General features: G+C 47.8%; 1 protein-coding gene across 2 annotated transcripts in view; it reads right to left on the bottom strand.

The window, feature by feature from the left end:
- The window catches only part of VPS13D (vacuolar protein sorting 13 homolog D), a 2,738,381-nt gene that overhangs the window by 1,359,163 nt on the left and 1,353,070 nt on the right, over positions 1 to 26,148 (bottom strand). For both annotated transcript variants that reach the window (XM_085608633.1, XM_085608634.1), the window contains exon 42: positions 12,238 to 12,390. In XM_085608633.1, the coding sequence (XP_085464759.1) occupies positions 12,238 to 12,390 (153 nt within the window). The remainder of the gene's footprint in view (positions 1 to 12,237; positions 12,391 to 26,148) is intronic.

Raw genomic sequence — 26,148 nt, 5'->3', positions numbered from 1 at the left:
TTGGCAGCCTGTGTGTACATTTCGCGGGCGCTTTGATGTTCTGAGTGAGCCGCGCGGCCACTGAGAACATCAAAGCGGCCGCAATAGTGCTCACCATATGCCAGCCTTCCCTGTGTTGCTTTAGCACCCCCCCCCCCCCACCCCCTCTCCATGTAACCCGTGTAGCTCACTTTCTCTTTCATGGCCGCTCGGCGTTAATTTCACGGCCGCGTGGCCAATGCTTGTTGTTCAAAAATGTTGAAGGGGGAATGCAAGCTACACCAATTTCCAACGTGTGTTTTTGTGCTTTAGCTCGTTCACGTAGCAAGATTTAAAGCATTAAAAGCATTTCAACACATTTTCTCAAACTGCATTTAATTTCATGCTCATCTTTCATTCCATACCTAAACACTATTAATTACTTTATTTTAACTACATGTTCGTGCAAGATGCCCCTTATGGGTTTAGTTAACACCTTCACAGTGAGATTATGTATCTACTTTCTTAGTGTGACAGGAGTGAGTACTTTAATTTGCCACTTCATAAATCTTAGTGTAGATTAACACTTCAATACAACAGTCCGATAGTTTAATTTATTCTTTCAAAGTGTCGTGACCCGAATCAATCTCAGCCATGTTCTGGGCCCCGCATAGGATGCTCATACACAATTGCAGGTGTCGCTTCCTTTGGAACCTTATGTGACAGAACAGAAAACCACTTTGCACTGGAATGTACTTATAACGAGAGCATTGAAGTGCAAACATATAGCTTGTCCTACGTTTATTGGAATGACACTAGTGCATCAATTGAGTTCGAGAAAAGATTTGTTTGCAGCTTTTCGAGTCTTTACCCAAATGATGCAATCAAACAATTGGTTGTCAGTGAGGCAGAAGTACACTTTTCCCTGTAAGAGAAGGGAACGAGGGAAGAGAGCTTCTTAGATAGAATGCTGTTAGTGTCAGGCCGGACTTGGTTCTTGAACCAATTCTTCTTTTTGGGGATAGTACCAGTCCGTTTCAACCTGCACCTGGGACACCAACCTGTAAACAGTCTTGGAGTAACATTGTATCGGTATGATGACACTTAACTGTATTAGATTAGAGCAGAACACGTCCTTGATTCATTTTGTGGACTGCCTAGCTGAAATACAAGAGGAGGCAAAAAATCCACACAATTACAGTTCAGCTACTCTTCCCCTCCTGTCCGCCCCCCCACCCAAAACAAAACAGCAATGCAGCTGCTAGGCATGGCAAGTTTAACAGCTCTGGATTATGCTTTTTATTAATTGATTGTGCCCGGCTGTAATCTTCTCACTCGATAATGAAGTTAATGTTGCTTTCCACATCAGAGCCACGGACGAAAGCCATAGTGCCAGTTCGAACTACTGTGGCCAGTCAAACATCTAGGCGCTATTAATACCCTAATTGACTACAGAATAATGGCATTAACAAGTTTACCGCGAGCTCTCACTGGACCTTTAAACGCCGAGCTACTCATGGCAGGCGAATTAAGCTCTGTTACTAGGAAATGTGATGACACATCTCCTGTATTTGCTGAACTACAAGAATACCCCCAAAAGCACGGTTTGTCATGAGAGCAGCATTTTTTTTTACCCTAAAAATTACCAATGCCAAATGAGTACCTTGGATCCAAAAGAAACATTCAGAAAAACATTTTACAACTCTGGCTCACTTTGCTTGTACCAGTCTGGTATGCGAAGACCTCCACATGAACTAATCCTTAGGTTTTATACCAAGAATATGACATTTTTAAGAGATTAACTCGATCCTTCTTCATGTCCTTCAAAAACCAGCAGAAATTCCTCTTAATCTTGTAGTAAATATAAATGGCCTGACAATATTGTGGACTTTTGACTCACTCCACTATCATAATCGCTCTTCTTCCCTCACTAACCTCTAAAATGTTGAACTTGTCCACTTTTTTAGACTTTCACTTGGGTGAAAGAAGAAATTGTTTGTGCTGACCCCCCCACACCCCCCCTCTGTGGCATATAAACGGTTCTGTTGAAGTTGTTGATAGTACTCGCAGACCTTATTGAATGTAAAAATAGTGTTCTTTTAATTTCTTTAGTTTAAATGTTTTCAACTTTGTAAAATTTTCTGACGCCATTTTTTTGAAAATGCCCATACTATAGGCAAAAGCTAAAAAATTAAACCACTATTTCAAAAGAATAAGTATTGCAACACTAAGAAGAAATAATTTCCTGATGGTCCCAGCACTTTTAAATGTTTACTCTTTGTCCTTCATATCTGCAAGGCTGTTCCCACAGCCCAATCGGATCTCCTATATGGTGTGTGAAGTGAAGATAGGTAGGGCAGTCTCGGACGAAGGGGGTGGGGAAATTGGACACACTGTGTGTAGAAATGTGCAAGCGCCCAACATTTATTTTTTTCAAATCAGTTTTTTGAAATTTACACTTTTATTTCAATAGTGAGTGCTTATATCAGCTGTCGGCTTTCCCCTCCCCTACATAACCTTGCTGAAACCCATTTCGACCAACATTTACGTGCAAGAAAGTGGATGACAAACCCACCCCAGGTTATGCTGCATCTGATAATTCTAAAGAAGTGACAAGTTAGCCCCTGATGCATAAGCTTTCAAGTACTAACTCAGCCATGCAGCATGACCAGTAAAACGCTAGTCATTTACTGTATTATCTTTTTTATGATGAAGTCTGTTGCAGGGCGACGGTTAGTCTAAGCCATCTTTCTTGTGTTATGTAAAGTTTTTCAAAGTTTGGCTTCCAAATTGCTCAAACATGGTGCAAGGCTTGTCATAAGTTTCCGTTGCTTATGTTCCAAAGTCTCGGGTATGCCCAGACGTGGGTCCCGTGCTCTCCATGCCACTGGAATCAAGCTATCCTGGCTGAAGAGGGTTCAAGCTGGAATGGCATGGTGAGCAAAAAAACAATGGATTTAGGCCCAGATGTATGTACTGGGGTGAATGTATGACATTGTTCTGCATTCTGTCTATCAACTGTGTTTTTTTTCATTTGTCACCCGAGTGGGTCGGGTATGCCCAGACGTGGGTCCCGTGTTCTCCATGCCACTGGAAACCAGCTATCCTGGCTGAAGAGGGGTGAAACCCCGAAACCGGTCCTAGGATGCTTGTTTCTAGTCTAGGGAGGACCTGGCTGGGCAGTTCGGGCTGGACTGTTCCCATGAGGCACAGGGTCAAGACTGATTTGCATATGGCTGGGTTCAAACTGGAATGGCATGGTGGGCAAAAACACGATGGATTTAGGCCCAGATCTATGTACTGGGGTGAATGTGTGACATTGTTCTGCATTCTGTCCATCAACTGTGTTTTTTCCAAAGTCTCATAAACCAGATACCTGTTGAAGGAGCCTGTGTGAAATTCCACTGTCATGGGATTGCAGACTTGTAGAAACTGACGTTTTAGTTCATCTTTACATACTTTACGGAGCTACAAGCAAATTTATGTTCACCTGGGTTATGACTCCTCATTATATTACTTTGCTATAGTGTGAGGCCAATTTGGGGGAAGTCCCAGCACAAATACAGAAATAAACCCTGCCAAACGACCCAGCCAGTTGAATTTCTATTGAAATACATATACTCCCCTGATACTACCTTTCTTGTGGCCACACAGAGGTGGAAGCATACTGTTATAGTAGAAATCAATAGTGTGAGCAGATCTTTTTATGTCTCGCCTACGCAGCGCGCATGCGCTACATAGGAAAGAGACCTGTAACCATCGAGTGCCTTTTTCAGGCTAAAACGTGCACGCGTTCCATTGCCTTTAATGGCAACGTGTGGAGATTCACTTGCGGGAGCGTGCGGAGCCATATGGTAGCAGTTATCGCTCCTGGCGCAGCTCGCTCTCGCAAGTGAAACGCTTTCACTCGCCCCCTCCTCTCGCCCCTCCCCCTGCTGCCTCCTTTTAGCACGAGGAATGCGCTTGTTTTTTCTTATTTTTTTTTTTCATTTAACCGTTCTCCGGTTTAGTTATGGTGTGCCGGAAATTAAAAGTGCATTTTGCCTACTAAATGCTCAGACTTTAAGCGTGTCTTGACAACAAGGTCAGTCAGCCTTTTTGAAAGGAGAAAGGGCTTCTGTCGCAAACCAGATGAGCTTGAACTCTTTAGGCTAACATCCAGATGGGCATTTGCAACGGCAAAGGCATATTGGAGAACACTCGTAGTGAGTTCTTATAGTAGTTTTTTATGTTCTATTAGTAGTCAATCGGTATGTTTGCATAAAGATCCAATACCAGAAGACCTGTCAAATTGGGGTGCAATTTCATTTACATTATGTCTTACATTTTTGGAAGGATTTTTTTTTTCGGTTTGGGGAAATATAAAATATACATTTCTTGTTTTCAATGAACGCTAGGTATATTTTACAGATATATACCTTACTTCAATTGGCTGGCCTTGTTTCTAGGAATAGGTAGGTTTGGGTTGGAGGGAACTCTTTTTTTTGGAGAGGTGTGGTTGTGGGACCTGTAATTTTCCTATGCCCTCAACGATTTTGTGATTAGAGTCGGGTTGTTTATGTATTTTCTGCTCGTGGAATGATATCGGTATTGTCACAAAGAATGTATTGAATAGCAGTTTCGTTGTCAATTTGTTGGGCGATTTTTGATATTTTCGGATAGTATGTCATGTTCCATGTTTTGGGAGCTGATCTTGAGTAAACGTGCCCAATATTTTGTACGTTTGAACAAACGGATTTCAAGTGTGAGGTTTACAATACTAGCTTGGTATATGGTTCTGTTTGTTTTGCCAGCTGGTCTCAGAATGTTGCTGCTTTAAATCAGCAGTCAGCCCGCCCAAGGATTCGAGCACCACTGTGATATGGTCTAACCTTTAGGTGAAAGTGATTGAATTGGTGCTTAATTTAGCACATCTTTCGGTGGAGGTGAGCTGACGTTTGAAAGTCACATGGTCATGGGTTTTCTCTAACCGATTCTTGATATAATCAACAATTGTATTAATGTAAATAAATCTTGCTCTGCTAACAGTTATTTGATGTTTTGAATTGTATTTATTTTCCTTGGTGTGTTGCAACAAGCTAGTGTTTTTTTAAAAATCTTGAGTTGTTTTGCTGCCAAGTCCTTTATTGTTCCCTGATTGTCTATTTTTTAGGTCTTGTCTGAGACAGTGCCTGCACTGTCACTTGTAAGATCTTTTGTTACATTACAAAAAAACAAGGAAGGGGTTAGAGCCTGACCATTAATTACAATTGGTTGACTTCATCGTCACATGTCTTTGCTTCTAATTGGTCAGCACATGCTGCTCTCACCGTTTTCTCTTATTTGTTGTTGCTTCTTCTATCATTGCCTGTCTTATTCATTTGTTTCTTAAGGTTTTCAAAGGTGGGAGGGATGCCCTGAAAATTTTAGTGGGGAAGAATCAGAACCCTTTGGATATTCAAGTCATTTATTTTGGGGAGGGGGGGGGGGGGGTCAATTTTTTTATTTTAGGTATGTCCTATGTGTTGCTCTAGATCAGTGATACTCAAAGTGTGGCCTGGGGGCCACATGCAGCCCTCCTGACCTTTACATACAGCCCCCTGGGCAGCAGCATCACCGGGCTGCTGTTTACTTGACTCAGCACTAACATGGCAAAATGTTTTTAAATATACAGCAAGCACTTATTTAAAAGTTAATTGCAGTTTGAGAAAAAAAGTAACTAGGCCCTTAACTCTAGGAACACCTTAATTTCTAAAGGCAGCCACTAGAAATACATGCTTTGCTTCCTCTACAACCCGTGCTGGCATAAGTGTGGCCCTCAGTCACACCAAAGACCAAACTTTGCGCCCCCCGGAAAATGTTTGTGAGTACCCATGCTCTAGATGTTAACTCCTTAGGCGTTGCAGCTGTGCACAGGTAGGACAACTACCTTTCCCAAAACCACACTGCCACATACGCAGGTCCAGTTTAATGTATCAGCCCTTCCATCACCCCACATTAGGAGGAGCCTCCCTCATTGTGGGAGATGCTGCCATTGTGGTACATCTTCTTCTTTCCTTTAATTGCCCCATAGGATGCATGAACCTGGCACTTGATGCTTCAGAAAATCAGTGCCAAGACCAATCCTTGAAGGGACATTTCCCATTAAACTTAAAACACCTTTCTTAAAGTGGCTGTAATGTTGCTGCTCAAAGGAAAGTTACTCTTCACTAGACTTGTAGAACCACGCCTGCCATATCAGAGTATGGTGCATTATTTTGTTAAGTAAGCCAATAGCTAGCGCAAGATCTATTGACTTTGCTATTTTTCAGCCATGTTGTCCAGCAGCACCGCTGAAAGTAATATTTCAAAAAAGTTATGACGCCATAAATCCTTGCTACTTTAAACCACTCCCCCAAATTTATTTTTTGCTTTTTCAGCCGTGCTGCACAGTAGCCACGCTGTTGTGCAACATGGCCAAAAAAAACATTGACATTGCTAAATAGTAATACCATGTGGATTTAGCAATGTTTTTTAAAACATATTGTACAGCAGCAGTGCATCTGCTGTGTATCATGATTGAAAGTAAAAAAAAAAAAAACGCTATCATGCGGCCAGCATTGACGGTTATTGTGTGTTTTCCAGTTCAGCAGTCAGAGGAGAAACATGGGCTTAGTGCTTGAACTGCTAAAACGGGTATTGATGGAATGTTTGGAAAAGTAATAGTTTCAAGCAGTGGCATTTAAAAAAGAACGCTAGTATGCTTTGGGACCTTATAAGTGTTTAGCCATGCAACAATTGATATTGTTGCAGCAAGGATATTGTGCTGGATAACTTCAGCACAATATCCTTGGTGCAACAACATCAACTGTTGCATGGCTAAACACTTATAAGGTACAAGGATAAGCCATGCAACAGGTGATGTTGTTGCACTCCGGGATTTTGTGCTGTAAAACTAAATACTTATAAAGTCCCAAAAGCGAGACCTATTGGCTATGCCAATGCTTGTTTGTTGTGCTTTTTTTATGTATCTGGCTTGGCATCACTTGTGGGGAGCAGGCAGTGGTGCCTGCTCTTCTTTGAGGCCCTATAACACGATTCCAAAAGAGGAAACTGACCCGCTCAACTGCCTCCTGTTAACGAATGACTTACTATCCCACCTTGAGCAGTAGTAACTTTTCAATTGCTTGCAATCGTAATTAAGGTCACAAACCATTGATATATTAATTTGTGAAGAGAAGGGCATGACTCTTTCACATTCCCTCCTGTATAAGATTCGGAAATGGTTGCAAACTGTGCTCATGACTCGGGAAATTCTTTCTGTCTCGTTAAGAGGGATATGTGCTTTTTGAAAAGGTGTTTTCGGGTTTAAAAGCCTAATTCACTGGCTTAGCAACCTCAAAAACATATAGCAAATCAGGCCCTCTTATCTCTTTCTGACACTCAATTCCGGGACAGCTACTTCTCTTTGCAGCACCAGAAGTATACCACAAAACCCTATTTCATCGCCCCAATATAGAAAGGAGACTCCAGGTGCAATGCCCTGGCCTGAAAAAGGAATGACATCACTAAGACCACTTTGGCCAGAGCCACACATGGTGATTTATTTGCCTTTCCCCTTTCTGACGTCCATTTAGACTAAATCTGCTTCTGTGTCAAAGCATGAATTATACTTGCGCTTTGTCAGACAAGCCATGTGTATCCTCATTCCATGTCCTTTATAATAAGATTATGCTGCTTGAACAGAGAAGCTAAACTTATTTTGAACCCGACAGGAGATAAAAGAGATCCCTGTGGAACGCAGTACATAGAAGCAGTTGGTGTGAAAGCTATGGACCAATTGTTAGAAGAGTTAACTTACTTGAAACTTTGGAGAAGGAGAAAGGATGGTCAACGGAATAAAAACAGATACTCTTTAAGGAGGTTTGGTCATTAAACGAATGGTAGATGGTGTTATAAAGTATTTTATTTAGCACACTAACATTCTATCTTTTTCATTTGGCGACATACAATCATTACTTACCAAGACGCTAACTTTTAATAAGGTTTTTTAAAAATCAAATGCACCATACCAGATCTCTGAATGAATAAAACCGACAGAATATTTAAGTTGTCACTGTTTTTACTTTATTACTTGTAAAACTGTTTGCGACTCGCCATTTGGTAATCGCAAACACTAATGTACAAAAGTGTGTTTTACACTTTTTGAGATTCCCAGTGGGTTGCAAATAGACCTACCTCATGAATATTAATGAACAAGTTACTTACCTTCGGTAACGATGTATCTGTAAGAGACATACGTTAGTTATAGATTCCTTGCCTTTAGAATTAACCCCAGGCGTCAGACTGGATCCAGAGAATTTTTCCTAGCAGTACCCCTGCGCGTCGGTGGGTGGCGTTGGTCGACTCTGCGTCTGTCGTCGGCATCGTGGTCGCCGGGACAACGTCGCGGTGTCTAATTAGACGCCACCCCTACTCGCTGACGTCAGTTCTGACACGACTTTCCACGCCAGAAGCGCAGAGCCATGCAAGACACTGACCACTGGTGCGCAACAAGTAGGGCTCTGCAAGGAAATCCCTATCCTTAGAAGTCAATTAGCAGAGTGGGAAGGATGGGTAAGGAATCTATAACAAACATATGTCTCTTACAGATACATCATTTCCGAAGGTAAGTAACTTGTTCATCTAAAAGAGACAGTTAGTTATAGATTCCTTACCTTTAGAATAGATACCCCAGTAATGCCAACCCTGGAGGAGGGTCTGCGAACCAAGTTCACACCAGAAAGTCCTGGAGGACTGAACAGGCAAAATAGCGTCCCTCCGGACTTGGCTGTCCAGGCAGTAATGTCTGGTAAACATGTGCAAGGATGCCCACGTGGCTGCCTGACAGATATTGAGAAGTGGGCTTCCACGTGCCAATGCAGTGGTTGCTGCCAAAGCTCTAATAGAATGAGCACGGAGCCCCCCTCGAGGTTCCTTTTTCACTAAAGTGTAACATATTTTAGTACAAGGGACAACCCATCGAGAGATGGTAGTCTTTTGTACAGCCCGGCCTATCTTGGCACCTACATAGCCAACGAAGAGTTGATCATCCACCCGGAAATCTTTTGTCTGATTGGAGGATCGATGGCCATGCTCAAAAGCTCGGGGTACCAAACTCTTCGTGCCCAGTCCGGAGCCCCAAGAATAATTTAGGCCCGATCGCACTTGATCTTCTTCAGCACTCGTGGCAGAAGTGGTACAGACAGAAAGGTGTGCAGGAGGCCGCAACTCCATTTAAGCCGAAAAGCGTTGCGGAGCGACAGCCGCCTTGGAAACTTCAACGTGCAGAACTGCTGACATTGCGCATTTTCTTCAGTTGCGAACAGATCTAACCATGGCTCTCCCCACTGCTGAAAGAGACCTTGCACCACCTCTGAGTGAAGACGCCATTCGTGATCTACCAGGCACCAACGGCTGAGTTTGTTCGCCCTGGTGTTCAGGGAAGAGAACGGTCCGGGCCTTCTCTGGGCACTGAGGCAGAACCTGTGCGACCGTATCCCAGATAGAATGGGAGTAACGGCCCAATAGGCACGCGGTATTCATGGTCTGCTGTGCCAAGCTGGAGGAAGAGAACTGCACTTCCCAAGATGATCCCGCTTCATGGATTCCCTGTCTGGGGGAGCAGAAGGGAATATGCCCCTTGGAAGAGGAGGCTTGGACCACCAAGCTCTCGGGGGAAGGGTGTTGGGTGAGGAAATCTGGTTCCCCCCGGAGCCAGACGGTAGCAGCGGGCAATCATCCTTTCCACAGGAGGACCTGTGCTGGGCTTGGACCATGCCCAGAAGGACGTCAGTGAGGGCTTCATTGAAGGGCAGGAGGTGTTCAGAGGAGTTTGCCCCAGGCTGAAGCACCTCAGTCAGGAGAATAGTCCTGACTGCCACTAAAGGGAGCTCCAGGCACAAGGCCTCTGCTGCCCTTCGCACCAACACAGCGTAAGATAAAACATGCCAAGGTCTGGAGAATTGTCCAGACCACTGGCGTCCACAGGTCCTCTCTCCAGTCCGGCTCTTCAAGATGGTCTGCCAAAGGGTCTAGCGACACCTCCCAATTCTCATCACCGCTTTCTGGGCGAAAGGGAACACCAGGGATGAACAGGGGAACAAAAGTAACCTCCGGCATCGGATTCGCCATCGGTCCGGGTCCATCTCTGGGTGACGATGGGGACGGCATTGGCCAGGGGCGTCGATGTCGGGATCGGCACCGGGGAAAGTCGGGTAAGATTGACCGGCGTCGATCTGGATCCAGGCCTGGATCCGCAGGGGCCCAGCTGGTATCGAGGCCCAAGACCCCCGACCGGCTCTGCAGGGCCCAAAGGCGCACCGGCGGATTCGGGAAGCCCAAAGATACGGTGGAGGGCTTTGTAAAATGTACGAAACTGGGCAGGGGGCGACGCGGCTGCCGGAAATGGGGGGAGGTGTGGAGTCGTCCCTGAAGAAGGAGACGGAGCCTTAGAGCGACGACTTTCCGTGTCCCGCTTTGCATCAGCCGACCGACGGGGAGAAGGTGAAGAGCGCCGGTGGTTCTTCGCCTTTTTCTTGTGCTTCAACTAACCCGAGGATTTTGAAGACGTGGAGTGGGATGAGGTGTCTGGGCCCAGCGAGCGGCCTTGAGAACTTTCTTGAGAGAGAGAGACCGGGAGCAGCGTGGAGCCGACCGCTTTCGGGAGCGCTCCCGCAAAGGCTTTCCATTCATTGCCTGATAGTCGGAGCACGACTTCGGGTCGTGGTCGTGCTCCAGACACCAAAGGCACGCGAGGTGCAGGTCCTTCACATACATCAGCCTGTGACAGGCCTCGCAAGGCTTGAAGTTGGTTCGAGGATGGGGCATCTTGCGTAGACTCGAAAAAGTCGTCAACAAAACATCGAAAAAGTTTAGTCAAAAAGTGACTACAAGGGTAGCTCTCTCTGGATCTGCGCTATGCTGGTGCGGACAAAAAACTGACATCAGTGCGCAGGGACGGCTTTTAAATAGACACTGCAACATCATCACGGCGACCACGACGATGGACGCGGAGTTGACCGACGCCACCCACTGACGCGCAGGGGCACTGCTAAGAAAAATTCTTCGGATACAGTCTGACGCCTGGGGGTAATTCTAACGTAAGGAATCTATAACTAGCTGTCTCTTTCAGATAAGGAAGATCTCAGTTTGAGATCCATTGGGAATCGCAAAAATCACAGGAATGGTGGCGTGCTGGGGTCAGCAGCCGTGAGTGCTTTTACATAAAGAAGTAACAAAAAGAGAGCGAGGAAGGACAATGAGGGACGTCCTTTTCCCCTAGTTAATAGTCTAGAACAACATGGACAAACCCACTAATGAATCCTCGTGCCAGGACGACTCAATTCTGAGTGCTGGAATTCCAGCACTCAGAATTGAGTCGTCCTGGCACGAGGATTCATTAGTGGGTTTGTTCTAGACTGCTTTTAAATAAAGCAACATATACTTTTTTTTTTTAAATGCAGCTCGTTTTCCTTAAAGGAAAACGGGATGCGTTTAAAAATATATATATATATATTCTTTTGATTTTTTAAGAGTTGGTAGTAGTCCGTGGGACTGCTACCTGCTGTTAAAAAAGATTCTTTCAACCATTTTCAAAGCGGAAGGGGTCCCTTCCCATTTGCGAATGAGTTACCACCAACTTTGAGTGGTAAACTGCGAATGTTTTGCGACCGCATTTCAGTCACAAAACTTTTGTACATACCACTTCTTTTCAGTATTTGGAAGGGACGTCCAGAACACACCCCTTCCAAATAACGAATCTCAAAATCCAAATTGCAATACAGTAACAAGCTACCAAATCACAATTTGGGATTTACTTCACAAAAAGCATCTTTCCGGTCGCAAACGGAAAAAGCTGTGCACATGTGGCCCTGAGAGTGATCCAAGTCTCACACTGTCAGTCAACAGTAACTTACTCAGCATTTGCCCGAAACTGCTGAAAAATCGTATCTTTCCAAGAATGTGGAGTTCCACATTCTCACAAATACCTTCACAACAAATCTGACTTGCGCAATGCGCAATATAATTATTCTACTGTGAGTCAGTCTTTTATGCATATGTGCTGATTGCCATTCTCTGTCTGCACAATATAAACTCTCAACGTGACAGCGTGGGAAACCTGGTCTTAAATATTTCATGGAAGAAGGATACATACATTGTGCTCATCTTAAAAACAGCAAGGAGGATGATAAATCCTAGCTTAATCCTTCCATACAGCAAAACACATTGTCAACTCAGACTCTGACAATTTCACAAACGTTTATTGCCCGATATATATACCTATGCCGTAGTTTGTCTCTGACTTCAAACTGAAAAGGAATTTCTTCCCCTGGGAGGACTTCTAGCCATTGGCTTACATTGTGAGCATCATCAATAAAAGTTCGATTTCCCTCTGGAACTTCACCAGGGCTTCCACTGTGAGATAATGCTGCACTACAATTAAGAAATAGAGATCAAAATTTAGCATCACGATGTGAAAAATTTATTTCAGAATTTTATGTCAGTTTCACATTCATTCAACTGAAGCACAATGAGATGTATCTGAAGTCAGAGGGTCTGATTGCTTCTACAATTTATTATACAAAGCTAAAAACTAAAATTAAAATAGAGCAGGCGCTTCCGCACCTCTTGGCTTTACTAAAATAAAAAATTAAAAAAGGCAATGACGTAGGATTAGTGATAGACATTTAAAAATATGTTTTTCTGTACTTCAGTAAAAAAACAAATTCTGATCAAGGCTCCCAAACAGGTTTCACAGTGAATCTGGTAACCACTCAGGTGGCATAAACAAATACAAAAAGGCATTGGCTTCATGTCTTTTATCGGTTGGGAATAAATTCCATAAGGTTGAATGAAGGCAACATGTTAAAAAGAGCATCACCACAGTCCTGTAAAGAGGTGGAGGGATCAGAAAAAATATCTGTCTGGAACGGGATGCAGGGAGGGGAAACCAGTTGCCAAACCGGTTTCCCCAGAGGTGTGTAGCCCTGACATAGCCATACCCCAGGGGGAGGGAGTTCTGTACACCAGGAGAGGGGTTGCACCATCTTGGGGGTGGACAGAATGGTGCATACTGGGGTAGCCAAATACCACACTCCACAGGAAGTGATCACAAGGTGGAAAGGAACCTGGTATCCCATTAGCTACCAAATGCATCATGCCCTGAGGGCATTTTCAAAGCATAAGAAGGGCAACGCTTGCACCCAGAACTCAGATTTTGGGAAGGACCGAAGAAGGATTGCCCTACTGCACCGACGAGGATTACATCTACTGCAATTGGTGGCTAGCGAAGAGAGGGACTGAGCCTGCATGTCCTGCTCAGGGAGAGACTGTCTCCAGAGCCCAGTGAAATCAAGACAACACACAGGTTGCACCCGAGTTCACTGAGTCTCGGAGTACTGTCGGAGAGTTGCTTGGATCCTCAAAAGGTGAGCTATCGACTCAGGACGGATTGGCCTGTAACCGCGACAACGAGGGACTGGACTTCAGCCAGACAGTAGCGGACTTCGTGGGACGACAACCCTGCAAACAGGACCCCCTCATCATCTTCGTGCCCCGACAAATCCCTGCAGGAAGATCCTCGCCGACCGCATCACATACTCAGCACCCTCAAAGCATTTTCAGCATCCTTCATCCCTTCCATCAGGATAATTCTATAGGAATCCATTGCAACGTGTGTAAAGTGCCTGGAAATGCTGGAGGACTGCTTCTCCTGTGAAGGTAACTCTTGTTGAGGGCCTTGCTGTTCCCCCTGATTAGTTAATTGCCGCAGGTGGTCACCCCAAGTACTTGCAACCGACTGCATTGACACTTACCTAAGTTTTCCTTGAAAAAATTCCTAAGTGTCCAATTCGTTGAGTTTGCCAAGGCTTGTTCCCGGTTGAGTGAAATTGCACTCATTTACTATTACTTCCAAAATCTATATCTCCGGAACACTCCAGTCGATTTTATTCTAGTGTCAAAATTCTTTTACAAATGCAGCCTTTTTTTATTAATTAGTGTCGGAGTTCCACAGTGTCGTGTCAATTTCTTCTTAAATTGTTTTGGTGCTGTTTTAATGCTTTACACTTGCTGTTCTGTGTAAGCCTTGCTGCTCAGTGCCATGGCAAACCAGGATTGAGCTGAAGGTTAGACAGAGAAAACCCAAGGGTTCTAAAGGGGTTGGTAAGTGTATTGCACCGTGAGGTTGCACTACCACACCATATAATTAATCAAGGTGTTTGTTAAGCGTGATTACTCACCTGTAAGGGTCTCAAGGCGCTGGGGAAGGGGGGGAATGGGAAGGTTTGCAGGTTCCAGTCCATCAAGGAGGGGGTCTGTCGAAGGTATTGAGGTTTCTTGCGAAGGTGGGGAGTGATGTTGTCTTGTCTGAGGTGGAGCGGAAGGTCGTTCCAGGCTCTGACCGCGAGGAAGGGGAAGGAGCAGCGTCCCGATCTGGTCTTTCTGGTGTGGGGGACTGCGGCGTAGGAGAGCTGGGCTGACCGTAGGGTCCTTTGGGGGGCGTGGAATTTGAGGCAGCTGTTCAGGTATGCTGGTCCGGTGTCATGGAGGGCCTTGTGAGCCCCATTTCCTCACATCGGGCCTTCAGGGTGGCTGAAGCACATGAGAGAGGTGACCCTAACCCGCTCCTCTCTACATGTTATATGGAGCCCCTGACTGAGAGGATCAGATCAGACCTGTCAATATCAGGTATCACTTTAGGACGCCCGGAGTATAAAATGTCCCTTTATGTAGATGATGTATTAGTTGTGCTGTCAAAATCACACAAATCTATATATGCTTTTATCTGCAAACAGGAGACCTATGGGCAGGTTTCAGGTTTCAAGATCAATGTCCTATAATCTCAGCGCATCAATCTTATTGTTAGGGCAGAAGACAGAGTGGCTCTGGAGAGCCTCTTCCCTCTCAAATACCATGGCTGCCTAAAAAACAAAGATCATGGGTGTTTATTCCTCCCTGGGTTGTTAGCTACATTGAAAGTCTTGGATGGAAGCTGGATTGCCGGGACATATACCCTTTTCCCTCACTGCTTACCTCTATCATCGACAACCCAGATTTTACCCAGGCAGGTGATGACTACTCAAACTGGCACGTAGCCAACTGCAAGTGAATAAGAGACTTTTAGCCATGAAGGGCTAATGCCTTTTGCGCAACTCAATGAGCAAGTTACTTACTTTCAATAATGATATATCTGTAAGAGACATATATTAGTTATAGATCCCTTACCTTAGAATTACCCCCAGGCAACAGACTGGATCCGGAGAATTTTTCTTCAGCAGTACCCCTGCGCGTCGGTAGGAGGCGTCCGTCGACTCCGCGTTTGTCATTGGCGTTGTGATCGCCGGAATAACGTTGCGGTATCTACTTAGATGCCATCCCTGTACGCGGACGTCAATTCTTTACACGACATTCCATGCTAGAAGCGCAGAGGCATGAAAGAACAAGTTATGTCATCGTACAAGGGACCCTTTTCACTCAACCCTTAATTCTCGTTGCGATATATGGCCCTAACGTTGACAACCCTGAATTTTTTATTAACATTTGGCAACTTATTTCTTCCCTGGGCCCTTGTCCCTTTCTCTGGGTGGGGGCCTTCTCCGACGCTTGATGGCTCTGGTCTGCGTACACAGCACCCTCAGGCCACCTCCCTTCTTAACACTATCATCTCTGACCACTCTCTGCTTGACATGTGGAGACATACCAACCCAGATAGGTGTGAGGGCACTTGTGTGTCTGACTCACGGGGGTGCTGGTCCCGTTTGGACCTTGGCTCGCCACATGTGATGTCGCCTCCTGGATGCCATCTGCAGATCACATGCCCCGTACCCTTTTCCGATCACGCTCCAGAGCAGTTGCGCTTACAGCTCCCACTCTCCACGCGCCGCATGTTTGCTTGGAAACTGCCCTGCATGCTCTCCGAGATGCTGTCTTCCGGGAAGAGAGCCGCACTGCAATAGTCAATTATTTTGTCAATTATTTTGAGCTAAATGTTGGCTCGGTGGATCCCCCTTTCACCATCTGGGAGGGCTTCAAAGTGGCAATCCGGGGTAAGTGTATTTCTAAACAATCTGGTGTGCTACGTTCTCTTCGTGGCACCCTTGAGCGCCTTGAGACAGAAATTAAGGCTCTGGACCTTCAGCAATCCCTAGATCCACAGCCTAAAACGTTAGCCCAGATTTGGGGAAAACTTTCTGAATACAAATGAGGGGGCAGAAAGGGAACTAACATTTTTGGGCAAAGTAGCGAAAGCTCGCCGTTATGGTGAGGGCGACCGCCCCGGCAAGACCCTGGCCAACTTACTTCGGCACCCTCATGCATCCTCCTGTATCACCACTCTACAGAGTGGACCCTCCAACAGAATTACGTCCCCTTCAGAAATAATCGCCCGCTTCTCTGCTTTTTACGCTCAACTTTACTCTGCTGGTGTGGCGCCCCTCCCGCAAGTCTCTTGACCAATACCCTTGAACTTCTATGGCTAGGCAATGAACACCGGGAGTACCTGGACGAGCCGTTTACTCAGGAGGAGATCTCCGCCGTTATCTCTGGGCTTCCCGGGGGCAAGGCCCCCGGCTCTGATGGCCTCACTTCGGACTTTTATAAACAATATGCGCCCCTCCTGGTTCCACACCTAGCTGCCATGTATAATGATTCTCTAGAGCGTGGGTGCTTTCCCCCTTACCTTCGGGAGGCCATGGTCACCCTTCTTCTTAAGCCCGATAAATCCCCTGAGATGTGCGACTCGTACCGTCCATTGTCCCTCATTAATCTCAACAATAAAATTTACGCTAAACTTCTGGCCACTCGTCTTCTTCCCCTTATGTCATTGATCGCACGTCCCGACAAATCCGGCTTCATTCCCGGGCGAGCCATGTCCCATAACCTTCAGACCATCTTTGCTGTACTCCACCAGATCAACCTGTCTCTCCCTGCTGTTGCGGCACTTCTGGATGCCACTAAGGCTTTTGATACCCTAGAATCGCCTTTCTTTTTCTATTACCTCCCTCGCCTGGGCTTGAGCCCGGTCTTTGTTTGCAAGGTCCCGCTTCTTTATACTCTCCCCACTGCCCGTATCTGTATCAATGGGAGGTCACAGAGCCATTTTCTATCTCGAGGGGTACTAGGCAGGGGTGCCCCCTTTCCCCCATGCTTTTTGCCATCGCTATGGAACCTCTTGCCGCCCGGTTCCGACAACACCACACTCAACGTGGCCTTGGATTTGCGGCCCGTGCCCTGGTCGTCTCCATGTATGCGGATGATGTTACACTCTATGTCCGCAATCCACAGGACAATCTCGGCCCTATGACGAGGGAGGTCGCGTGATTTGGGGGTCTCTCTGGCATCCAGGTCAACTGGCGCAAATCTATTCTCTTCCCCCTTACCGACGCCACCAAACCCTACACCCCTGATTACCCGTTCATCTGGGCATCCGGCCCCACCAGATACCTCGGTATCTGGCTTAGCCATGACATAGACGACCTTTGGCGCTCCAACTTCTGCCGTGCTATGAACTGGTTGGAGTCCAAGCTACCGATTTGGCAAATGCTTCCCCTGTCGCTCACGGGACTATTGCTATCGCAAAAATGGTTGTCCTCCCGAAATTTTTATACATTTTTTTAAATGTTCCCCTTCCACTCACCTCGCACTTTTTCCGTAAATTGCACTCACACATCATTGCACTGATCTGGGCTGGCCGACAACCCAGAATTGCCTACAACACTCCCACAATTCCCCTGCACCTCAGAGGCATGGGTGCTACCGACTTTCGATTATGCGCGCTGTGTGCCAAAGACAGTGTTCTTCATTTCTGGATCCACCCCACCCCCTTCCAACCCCATGTTGACGTCGAGGCTGATCTTGTTGCCCCTTGGCCGCTCCAGACCGTACTATTCATCGCACCCAGGCCTCCGCGTGGCGAGGTCGACACTGTGGAATGCCTGCGTTGGGCCTGGGACAGACTCCGGAGACATGCTGGCAACTCCACACTTTATGCTACCTCCATGCCACTAGCTCGCAATCTGGCATTTCCTCCCTTGCAGACGACTGGCATGGCTAAACGTGCCGCGTTATTAGGCCTCACCACTATTGCCGACCTCTATCCCGTCGAGACATTCATTACCCTTCCGGGAGATGCAGGGCCGATAGACCTGTTCCTATACTACCAAATTCGAGCTACTTGTAAAGACATCAACCCCACGTTTCTGAAGCCCCCACCGATGCTGGCTGCCCTCGAGTTGGTCTACACCTCTAGCTCCCCCAGAAAGTTAGTTACCAGGCTCTATGCTCTTTCGCTTGTTGCCTCCCTGGCTAGCACTGACAGAGCTTGCACCGCGTGGAGTGAGGACCTTGGCAGGGACCTCCCTCAAGAAGTTTGGCTATATTTCTGCAATCAGATAAAACTCTTGTCGCCTAACTACCGCTTGCGGTAATACATTTTAAATATATGCATAGGCTATATCGCACTCACGCTTCTCTGCATAGAATAGGGCTACTAACCTGCAATAGATGTGCACGCTGCTCCGACCCCGCTGCTGACTTCTCGCACCTAGCTTGGCTGTGCCCCAAGGTCTCTGCCTGCTGGCAGGCTGTGTGCCCGACCATTAGCGACATCACTTCAGAGAGTGTCAATCTTGATCCGCTGGTATGTCTCCTTGGCTATGTCAAACATATCTCTAACGCCAACCGTAAACTTACTGCCATGCTCCTGGTCCTTGCCAAACGCAGGGTGTGGCTTCACTGGGGGCGTATCCTGGCGCACATAGCAGCTGGTTGGCTAAACGACGCTGCCCACTGTCAAACATTATTGGGTGAATGTTGGGACCTGATGCCCGCAGCTAGTCGTCCCCCTGACATCTGGGCTCCCCTCATTTCTTACTTACATCGAACAACCGCCGAAGCCAGCTCCTCACCTGGCTCCCCAAGTAGTAATTCACTGGCCCTTACTGATCGCACTGCTGCTGGCTCTCCTCCCCCCTCCCTCGCTTCACCGCTCCCTGAGTAATACGTTCACACTTCCGCCTGGCTCTTTGTGCCTGAGACATGCCTATTTTCATCCATGCTTTATTTCCTTAGGTGCCATTAAGTTATTTTATACTGTACTGTGCCGCTTTTTGCCTTTTTTGTATTGTTTCTTTTGGAAATCGATAAATAAAGTTTAAAAAACAACAAAAAATGCTTGTGGCCTACAGTGAACCACAGGTAACGCATGTGGGCCGTCAGGACGAGATTATGGAAGTAAGCGACCTGCAAGTCCAAAGCTACCATCCAGTCTCCATGGTTGAGGGCAGACAGGACCTGAGCTAATGTCAACATTTTGAACTTTTCCTTCCGGAGGAAGCGGTTGACGTCCCTGAGATTCGGCCTTTGTCCTTCTTGGGCACCAGGAAGTAGTGGGAGTAACAATCATGACCTACTTCTGGGACAGGGACTCGCTCAATAGCTCCCTTAGCCAAGAGAGCCATAACTTCCTGACAGAGATGGTCCAAGTGATCCTCCGACATGCGATGGGGTGTTGGTGGCATGGAGGGAGGGGTAGTCTCAAAGGGGAGGGTGTAGCCCCTTCAGACTATCAGCAAAACCCACCTGTCTGCAAGATGTTGTGTCAGTGGGGGAGGTGATGGCAGATTCTGCCGCCCATTGGCAACTGCTGGCCCTCAAATGTCAGACTAGGAAGGCTTAGAGGCTGCTGCAGAAGGGGCACTGGTGGACTGGCCCGCCCGCTGGCCCCTAGACCCACGGCATTTGGTCCCACGTCCCCAGCCCCGCAGAGGCTGGGTAGCTTATGCCAGCCTGTGGCCCTGGGTGGAACGTGGTGGGGCACCCCTGCCGTAGCCACGAAAGGGGCGAAAGCCAGACTACACAGGACGACAGGTGGCAGTAAAGCTCAAGGATCTGGCCGTAGCTCTAGAATCCTTAAAATGCTCGAGCGCATGGTCCGCCTTGTCGCCAAACAGACGGCCGCTATCAAAGGACATATCCAAAAGAGTCGATTGGACATCCCCAGAAAAGCCAGTGGATTCCAGCCAGGCGTAGCGTCTTAGGGCTTCTGACGTAGAAATCGTTCTACCCAGCGAGTTGGTGGTGTCCAGCCCACAGCCAATGGCGAACTTTGCTGCATCTCTCTCCTCTGCAATTGCACGGGAGAAAGTGACCCGGGCCTCCTCCGGACACTGTGGCAGCAACTGCGCAACCGTATCCACATAGAGTGGGTGTAACGGCCCAAGAGATATGCGGTGTTACCTGACTGCTGTCCTAAGCTGGGGGAAGAAAACATCATCTACCCAAGATGGTCCAGCTTCTTCAATTTCCTATCTGGGGTAGCAGAAAGGAACGCACCTTTGGATGTTGAGAGTTGGACCACAAAGCTCTCGGGGGTAGGGTGTTGGGAGAGGAAAATGGAGACGCCCGGGGCCAGGCAATCATCCTATCCACGGGAGCCCTTGTGCTAGGCCTGGGCCAAGGGCCTAGAGGGATATCTGTGAGGCCCTCAGTGAACGGCAGCAGGGGCTCCAAAGAGGCAGCTGCAGGCTGAAGCACTTCAGTCAGGAGTTTCGTCCTGACTACCACTGTAGGATGCTCAAGGCCTCAGCCGCCCTACGGAACACCACAGCACAGGAGGCTCCCTCCTCTGTGGCCACGGTAAGGCGAGAAAGCATGCCAAGGTCTGGGGAGGTATCCAGACCCCTGGCTTCCACCAACTCCTCTCTACAGTCCGGCTCCTTCACCTGGTCTGCCAAATGGTCAACAGACCCCTGCCAGTCCTCCTCACCTTCCTCTGGCTGCCACACACGGCGATAGGGAACGCCAGGGGAGAACAGTGGTACATAAGTACCGGTCGGCGCAGGCTGCCACTGGTTCGGTTCCGTGTCCAAGTCGAGGGGGAGGCCGGGGTAGACGCAGGTTGGGGACAAAACTGGCGTCAGAGTTGGCGGAGGTGTCGTCAGAAGAATCGGTGTCGGAGGAGATGTCATGAGCCCGACCGGCACCAATTCAGATCCAGGACCAGGCCTGGAACCCTGGGGGCCCTGCAGCGCCGAGGCCAGAGCCGCCAACATCGAAGGCCTAGAGCCCCCAGCAGAGTCGGAGGGGCCCGAAGTCGCACCAGTGGAGTCGGCTGCCCAAAGATGGAGTGGAGAGCTTCGTAAAATGCACAAAGCTGGGAAGGGGGCGCACAGGCTCCCAGGAAGGAAGGGAAGTTTGGAGCCGTCCCAGTGGGCTCCGGGGGCAGAGCCGAAGGACAACGACCTTCTGCGTACCGCGTTGCATTGGCCGACGGACAGGGAGAAGGTCGAAGAGTGACAGTGCTTCTTCGACTTCTTCTTGTGCTTCGATTTACCTGAAGACGAAGACCTCTATGGGGCGTTATGGTGGTGATTCCACGACAGGTCCTGCAACCTCCCTCTCGAGCGGCGCGGAGCTGGCTGCTGGTCCTCCAGAAGCTTTCAGGACCGCTCTGGCAAAGACTTGGGTTTCATCGCCCGACAGTCGGAGCACAACTTCGGGTCATGGTAGCGCCACAGGCACCAAAGGCACACGAGGTGCGGATCCATGACTGACATCAGCTTGTGATAAGAGTCACAAGGCTTGAAGCCGGTTCGCCGATGTGACATCCCTGCATGCACCAGGAGTCGAACGACTCGAAAAAGATGACGACAAAAGTCGAAAAACACAAGTCAAAAAAATTACTAAGGTTTCCACTCTCTTAATATCTGCGCTGGCTGGCGTGGAAAAAGAAAGAACTGACGTCAGCACACAGGGGCGGCGTCTAAGTTGATACAGCAATGTCATTCCGGCGAATATGACACCAACGACGAACGGGGAGTTGACCGACGCCACCTACCGATGCGCAGGGGTACTGCTGAAGAAAAATTCTCTGGATGCAGTCTGATGCCTGGGGGTGATTCTAAAATAAGGAATCTATAACTTATAGACTCTTTCAGATTATAGGATCCCAGTGTCTGGGAGGAGAAGATGCATACACCTTAGGCACTGGGTAACTCATGCTTCAATCAAACTACATGACAGTAGATTCCCTACTCCTTTGGAGAACTTGTCGCTCACAAAGAAAGTTGTCAAACACATGTTATCATAACTATACAAATATCTTAACCGCAACCTCAAACCTGCTAAAACCCCAGCTTAATGTAGATGGGACACTAAAGTAGGACACACTATTACCAATGCCTAATGGGCAGCTATCTTTTACAGAACCTGTTCCTCAGCTTGCAGAACTGCAAATAAGAAAACATTGCTAAAGATCGCCTGCTATTGGTATTACACTACAGCATGGTTGGCAAACTTGATAACTTCTGACACTAGAGAGTGTCGGCATATTTGTGGCAGCACTGGCATATTCATTTTTGACACTGACATACCTGCTCTGCTAGCTACATTTTTCTCAGACTCCCAAGTGCACTAACCTACCATTGTGATCTTAATATGCCACAAAGCAACTCATCACAGCTGGCTGGGGCACAGACACAACTCCAGATCATGTACACTGACATCTGGAAATGGAGAAAATATTCACAACAAACAAGTGAGACTGACGCCTATTACTATTTTGAGACTCTGCCAGGCTGCGATATCCATGTACAGTGCCATACTGCCAGCGGATCACAAGTAATATAGGCACTACTAGGACTACATTGATGGTGCTGGCTGGCAGGAGCGCCTTGGGGCCCCACTGCAGACTGCGGTGCAGGCCTGGAGTAGCAATAGCACCTTGAAAGAACTTCTCTGCTGTGGTTGCCTGTCGTGGCGCATGTTTGGTGCTTTGAGGGGAGCCCTTCTTTCCTGTTCTATGCTTTGCTCCTGCTCCCTTGAGGATTTCGCCTGTGACTGTTGGGACCTTACGAGAAGGTAGCCTCCTTGCTCGCCCGCCTACATCTTTCCTCCACACGCTTTGAGGGAAGGAGTCTGGAGGGGCTGTTGAAGCGGTGGGGCGGAGTCCTCGTCCCTCTCCTTTATTAGCTTCACTCTGTGTTTGGGGGCGCCCCCTGCCTGCCTCGGTGGCTCTTCCCACCTGTACTACGAGCACTTTTGGCTTTTTACACAGGGGTGTGCTGGACCCCCTGCCCGGCTCTCCAGGTCTAAATCCCCACTGTGTGTGTCAGGTCTGATAGGTCATGCTACGCACTAAAGCTGGGAAAGAAATTACCGTGACTCTGAAAGATAATCCTGTAACGTCGTTGTGGAATAAACCTGGTCCAGCAACTTCCGCGACTATGGCTTCTCCAGCTGAGGGCTCTACGTACCCTCTCACCAAATCCTTCAAGGCTAATTTCCTGCAGGAGATCAAGTCGGAATTTGGATCCCTCAAAACTGAGGTCCAAACAATTATCAAGGAACTCAGGAAAGATGTTACAGAAAATGGGGCGAGGGTGGATGATCTTGAGAAGACGGTGGATGCTTGCACGGAAGATCAGGAGCATTTCTGGCAACGACTAGCCCACCTCGAAGAACAACAAATTGAGATCCAAATAAAGCAGGAGGATTTGATAAATCGGAGTCGACGCAACAACCTGTGCCTTCGAGGTGTTCCTAAAGGGGCAGTGGGCTCGGACATTATGACTTTCGTTGCAGAGCTCCTTCACAAGATCAGGGGGGATGATGACGCCTCCCCGCCGGCACTTGACAGGGCTCACCGTATAGCTTTACCCCCTGGACGGTCTGGTCTAGTTCCTGACATACTAACTAGGGTTCACTTTTTCACAGAGAAGGAGGCAATCTTAAAGGCAGCGCGCAACAAATCGGAGATGTCTTACTGTCTCCACTATCGCGCTCTTCCAAGATCTTGCACCCACTACGCTCCAATGCCGCAGGGACTTTAAACCCGTCACCGACAAGCTCCGTGAGCTGGGTATTCAATACCAATGGGGACATCCTTTTGCTCTCATCTTAAACTGAGAGACTAAACGTCGGGTGGTGCGCTCTCTCCAAGAAGCCACTCAGCTGCTCTGCCTCCGGCCTCCTCTGCACCTACTAGCCCCTCACGCTTGCCGCCCTGGACTTGGAGCCCACAAAGCCACAGTGAGCCAGGGCGCTCAGACAGCGCCGACCACCTAAGCATGGGGAATGGTCCTCCTCCCAAGCGAAGCAGGACATAATCCATCATCTTCGTTCCATGGATGGTGAGAAGTCTCCCCCCCCTTTCCCAAGCAAAGGACGACTGAAGGATCTCATGCTCTAGAAGGTTTGATTGAACTTTATCATTACCGCTCCCCGTTGAGACAGCGATGGGTTCTCATGAACAGCAATTGTTTTTCTTTTGCCTTGGCTACAGAGTGGCAGCAGAGCCGGTGTCTCCCGTCTGGCAGTTGTGCTCTGTTCCATCAGACTCGCCCCTATCTTCTATTCCTAAGAGAGTAACATCTCTGGAATGGCCTGTGCTATAGATCCTAGCCTGTTCTTGGAGTGGAATAGGACTTGTTGGCCATGTTGGCCGTTATTGATTCTTGAGGTTTTGCTCTATATTTCTTTTTCTTTCCTTTTCCCTTTTCATTATCTTGGAGGGAGGGAGGGAGGGCTATTGCATTTGGACCATGCTACTTTCTTGCTGTTGGCTACTGCCTTGTGTAGTAGACCCACTCCACTCACTGCCGGATGTTGGGGTGCATTTCTGCGTTGTCTTCTCTGTCTGGTGGCTTGCTGATGGAGGAAGGGGTGCTCTGGGCTCTGTATTGGTATCTCAACAATTGAAGGCGGATGGGTACATTTGTTATGACTGCCGTACCCTGTTTGAAGATCCTCTCTCTTAATGTGAAGGGTCTTAATGCCCCTAACAAGCGCCGTCAAATCATGCGCCATTTGTTACAACAGTACCCGGACATTATCTTCTTGCAGGAGACACACCTCCTGAGGAGGGATACACACCGCATGGCTCACCCTAAATCCCCCTCAGTGTTGGGCATCTGCACCTACGAAAACAGCTGGGGTGGCTATTCTGTGCAGGGCAGGCATTCGTCAGGGAGATAACCGAGCGATTCGAGGCAAGGAGGGTAGATTTCTCCAACTAGTGGTCCGGGTCGGAGTACAGACGCTTACTCTCTAACATTTATGCTCCCTATCAAGCACAGGATCTTTTTGTCAGAGTATTCCTATGGGAACAGTTAACGCAAAATGACCATCAGCTTATACTTGGGGGCGATTTAACTCTGGTGTGGGATGCGGGACTGGATCGGAATGCTAGTACATTTCATGGGGCTGGGGCCATGTCCGCTTCTTTGAAGAAAATGTTTACTGATCCAGGACTATCGAATATCTGGCTCTATCACTCCACTGCTACACAAGATTATTCATACTATTCACATGTCCATCGCTCTTATTCCCGCATTGATTACTTGTTTGCCTCCCATTCCCTGTTACACGATGTGCTATCTGCTTCTATGCAAACACAAGGAGATGATGGATGGAGTGCTGAACATTGCAAACACTCACCCCCAGTCACAGATCTGGGGTGAATACATCATCGTTCTTTAGCTCACTTTGCCACCCCAGTTCAGACACAGCTATATGCAAATCAGTCTTGGCCCTGTGCCTCATGGGAACAGTCCAGACCGAACTGCCAAGCCATGTCTTCCCTGGACCGGAAACAAGCATCCTTTCTTTTCTGGCTTGGTCGGAAGGAGACTGTCGAATACTCCGGGATCTTTTCACGGGAGACACTTTCAAATCTTTCGATCAATGCAAACCGGAATTTCACCTTTCTGAGGGCGTGAGATTACAATATCTTCAGCTTCGGCACTGGGTACAGGCACCATCCGCTCTCCAGGGAGCCACTCGTTCGTTCACTCCCTTTGAACTGCTGATTCGTTCTTATGACGGATCCAGGGGAATGATATCTCGCATGTACCAAATGCTCCAACATGCCCCCCTAACCACTCCACATACCTACCAGTTGGTATGGCAATCCAGTAGTCCCGATGATATCACTCATAAACAATGGGGACAATTATGGCGTGACATACCAAGGTTCTTCCGCAGCATGCCTCAGAGGAAAACTGCCTAGAAAGTAATGACACATTGGTATTACACTCTCCACAGGTTACATAAAAATGTTCCCTAATTCTTCTCCTGTTTGTTGGCGTTGCACGAGCGCTATCAGGGATTTTCTTCACATTTGGTGGCACTGCCTGCTATTGGCCACCTACTGGAAGGAGATTTTCAGTTACATTAAACAGGTGATTGGCTACC

Source organism: Triturus cristatus, chromosome 1_2 (genome assembly GCF_964204655.1).
Source record: "Triturus cristatus chromosome 1_2, aTriCri1.1, whole genome shotgun sequence".
Classification (NCBI taxonomy): Eukaryota; Metazoa; Chordata; class Amphibia; order Caudata; family Salamandridae; genus Triturus; species Triturus cristatus.
Note: the sequence above shows the minus strand (reverse complement) of the source record. Positions and strands in the feature narration are given on the sequence as shown.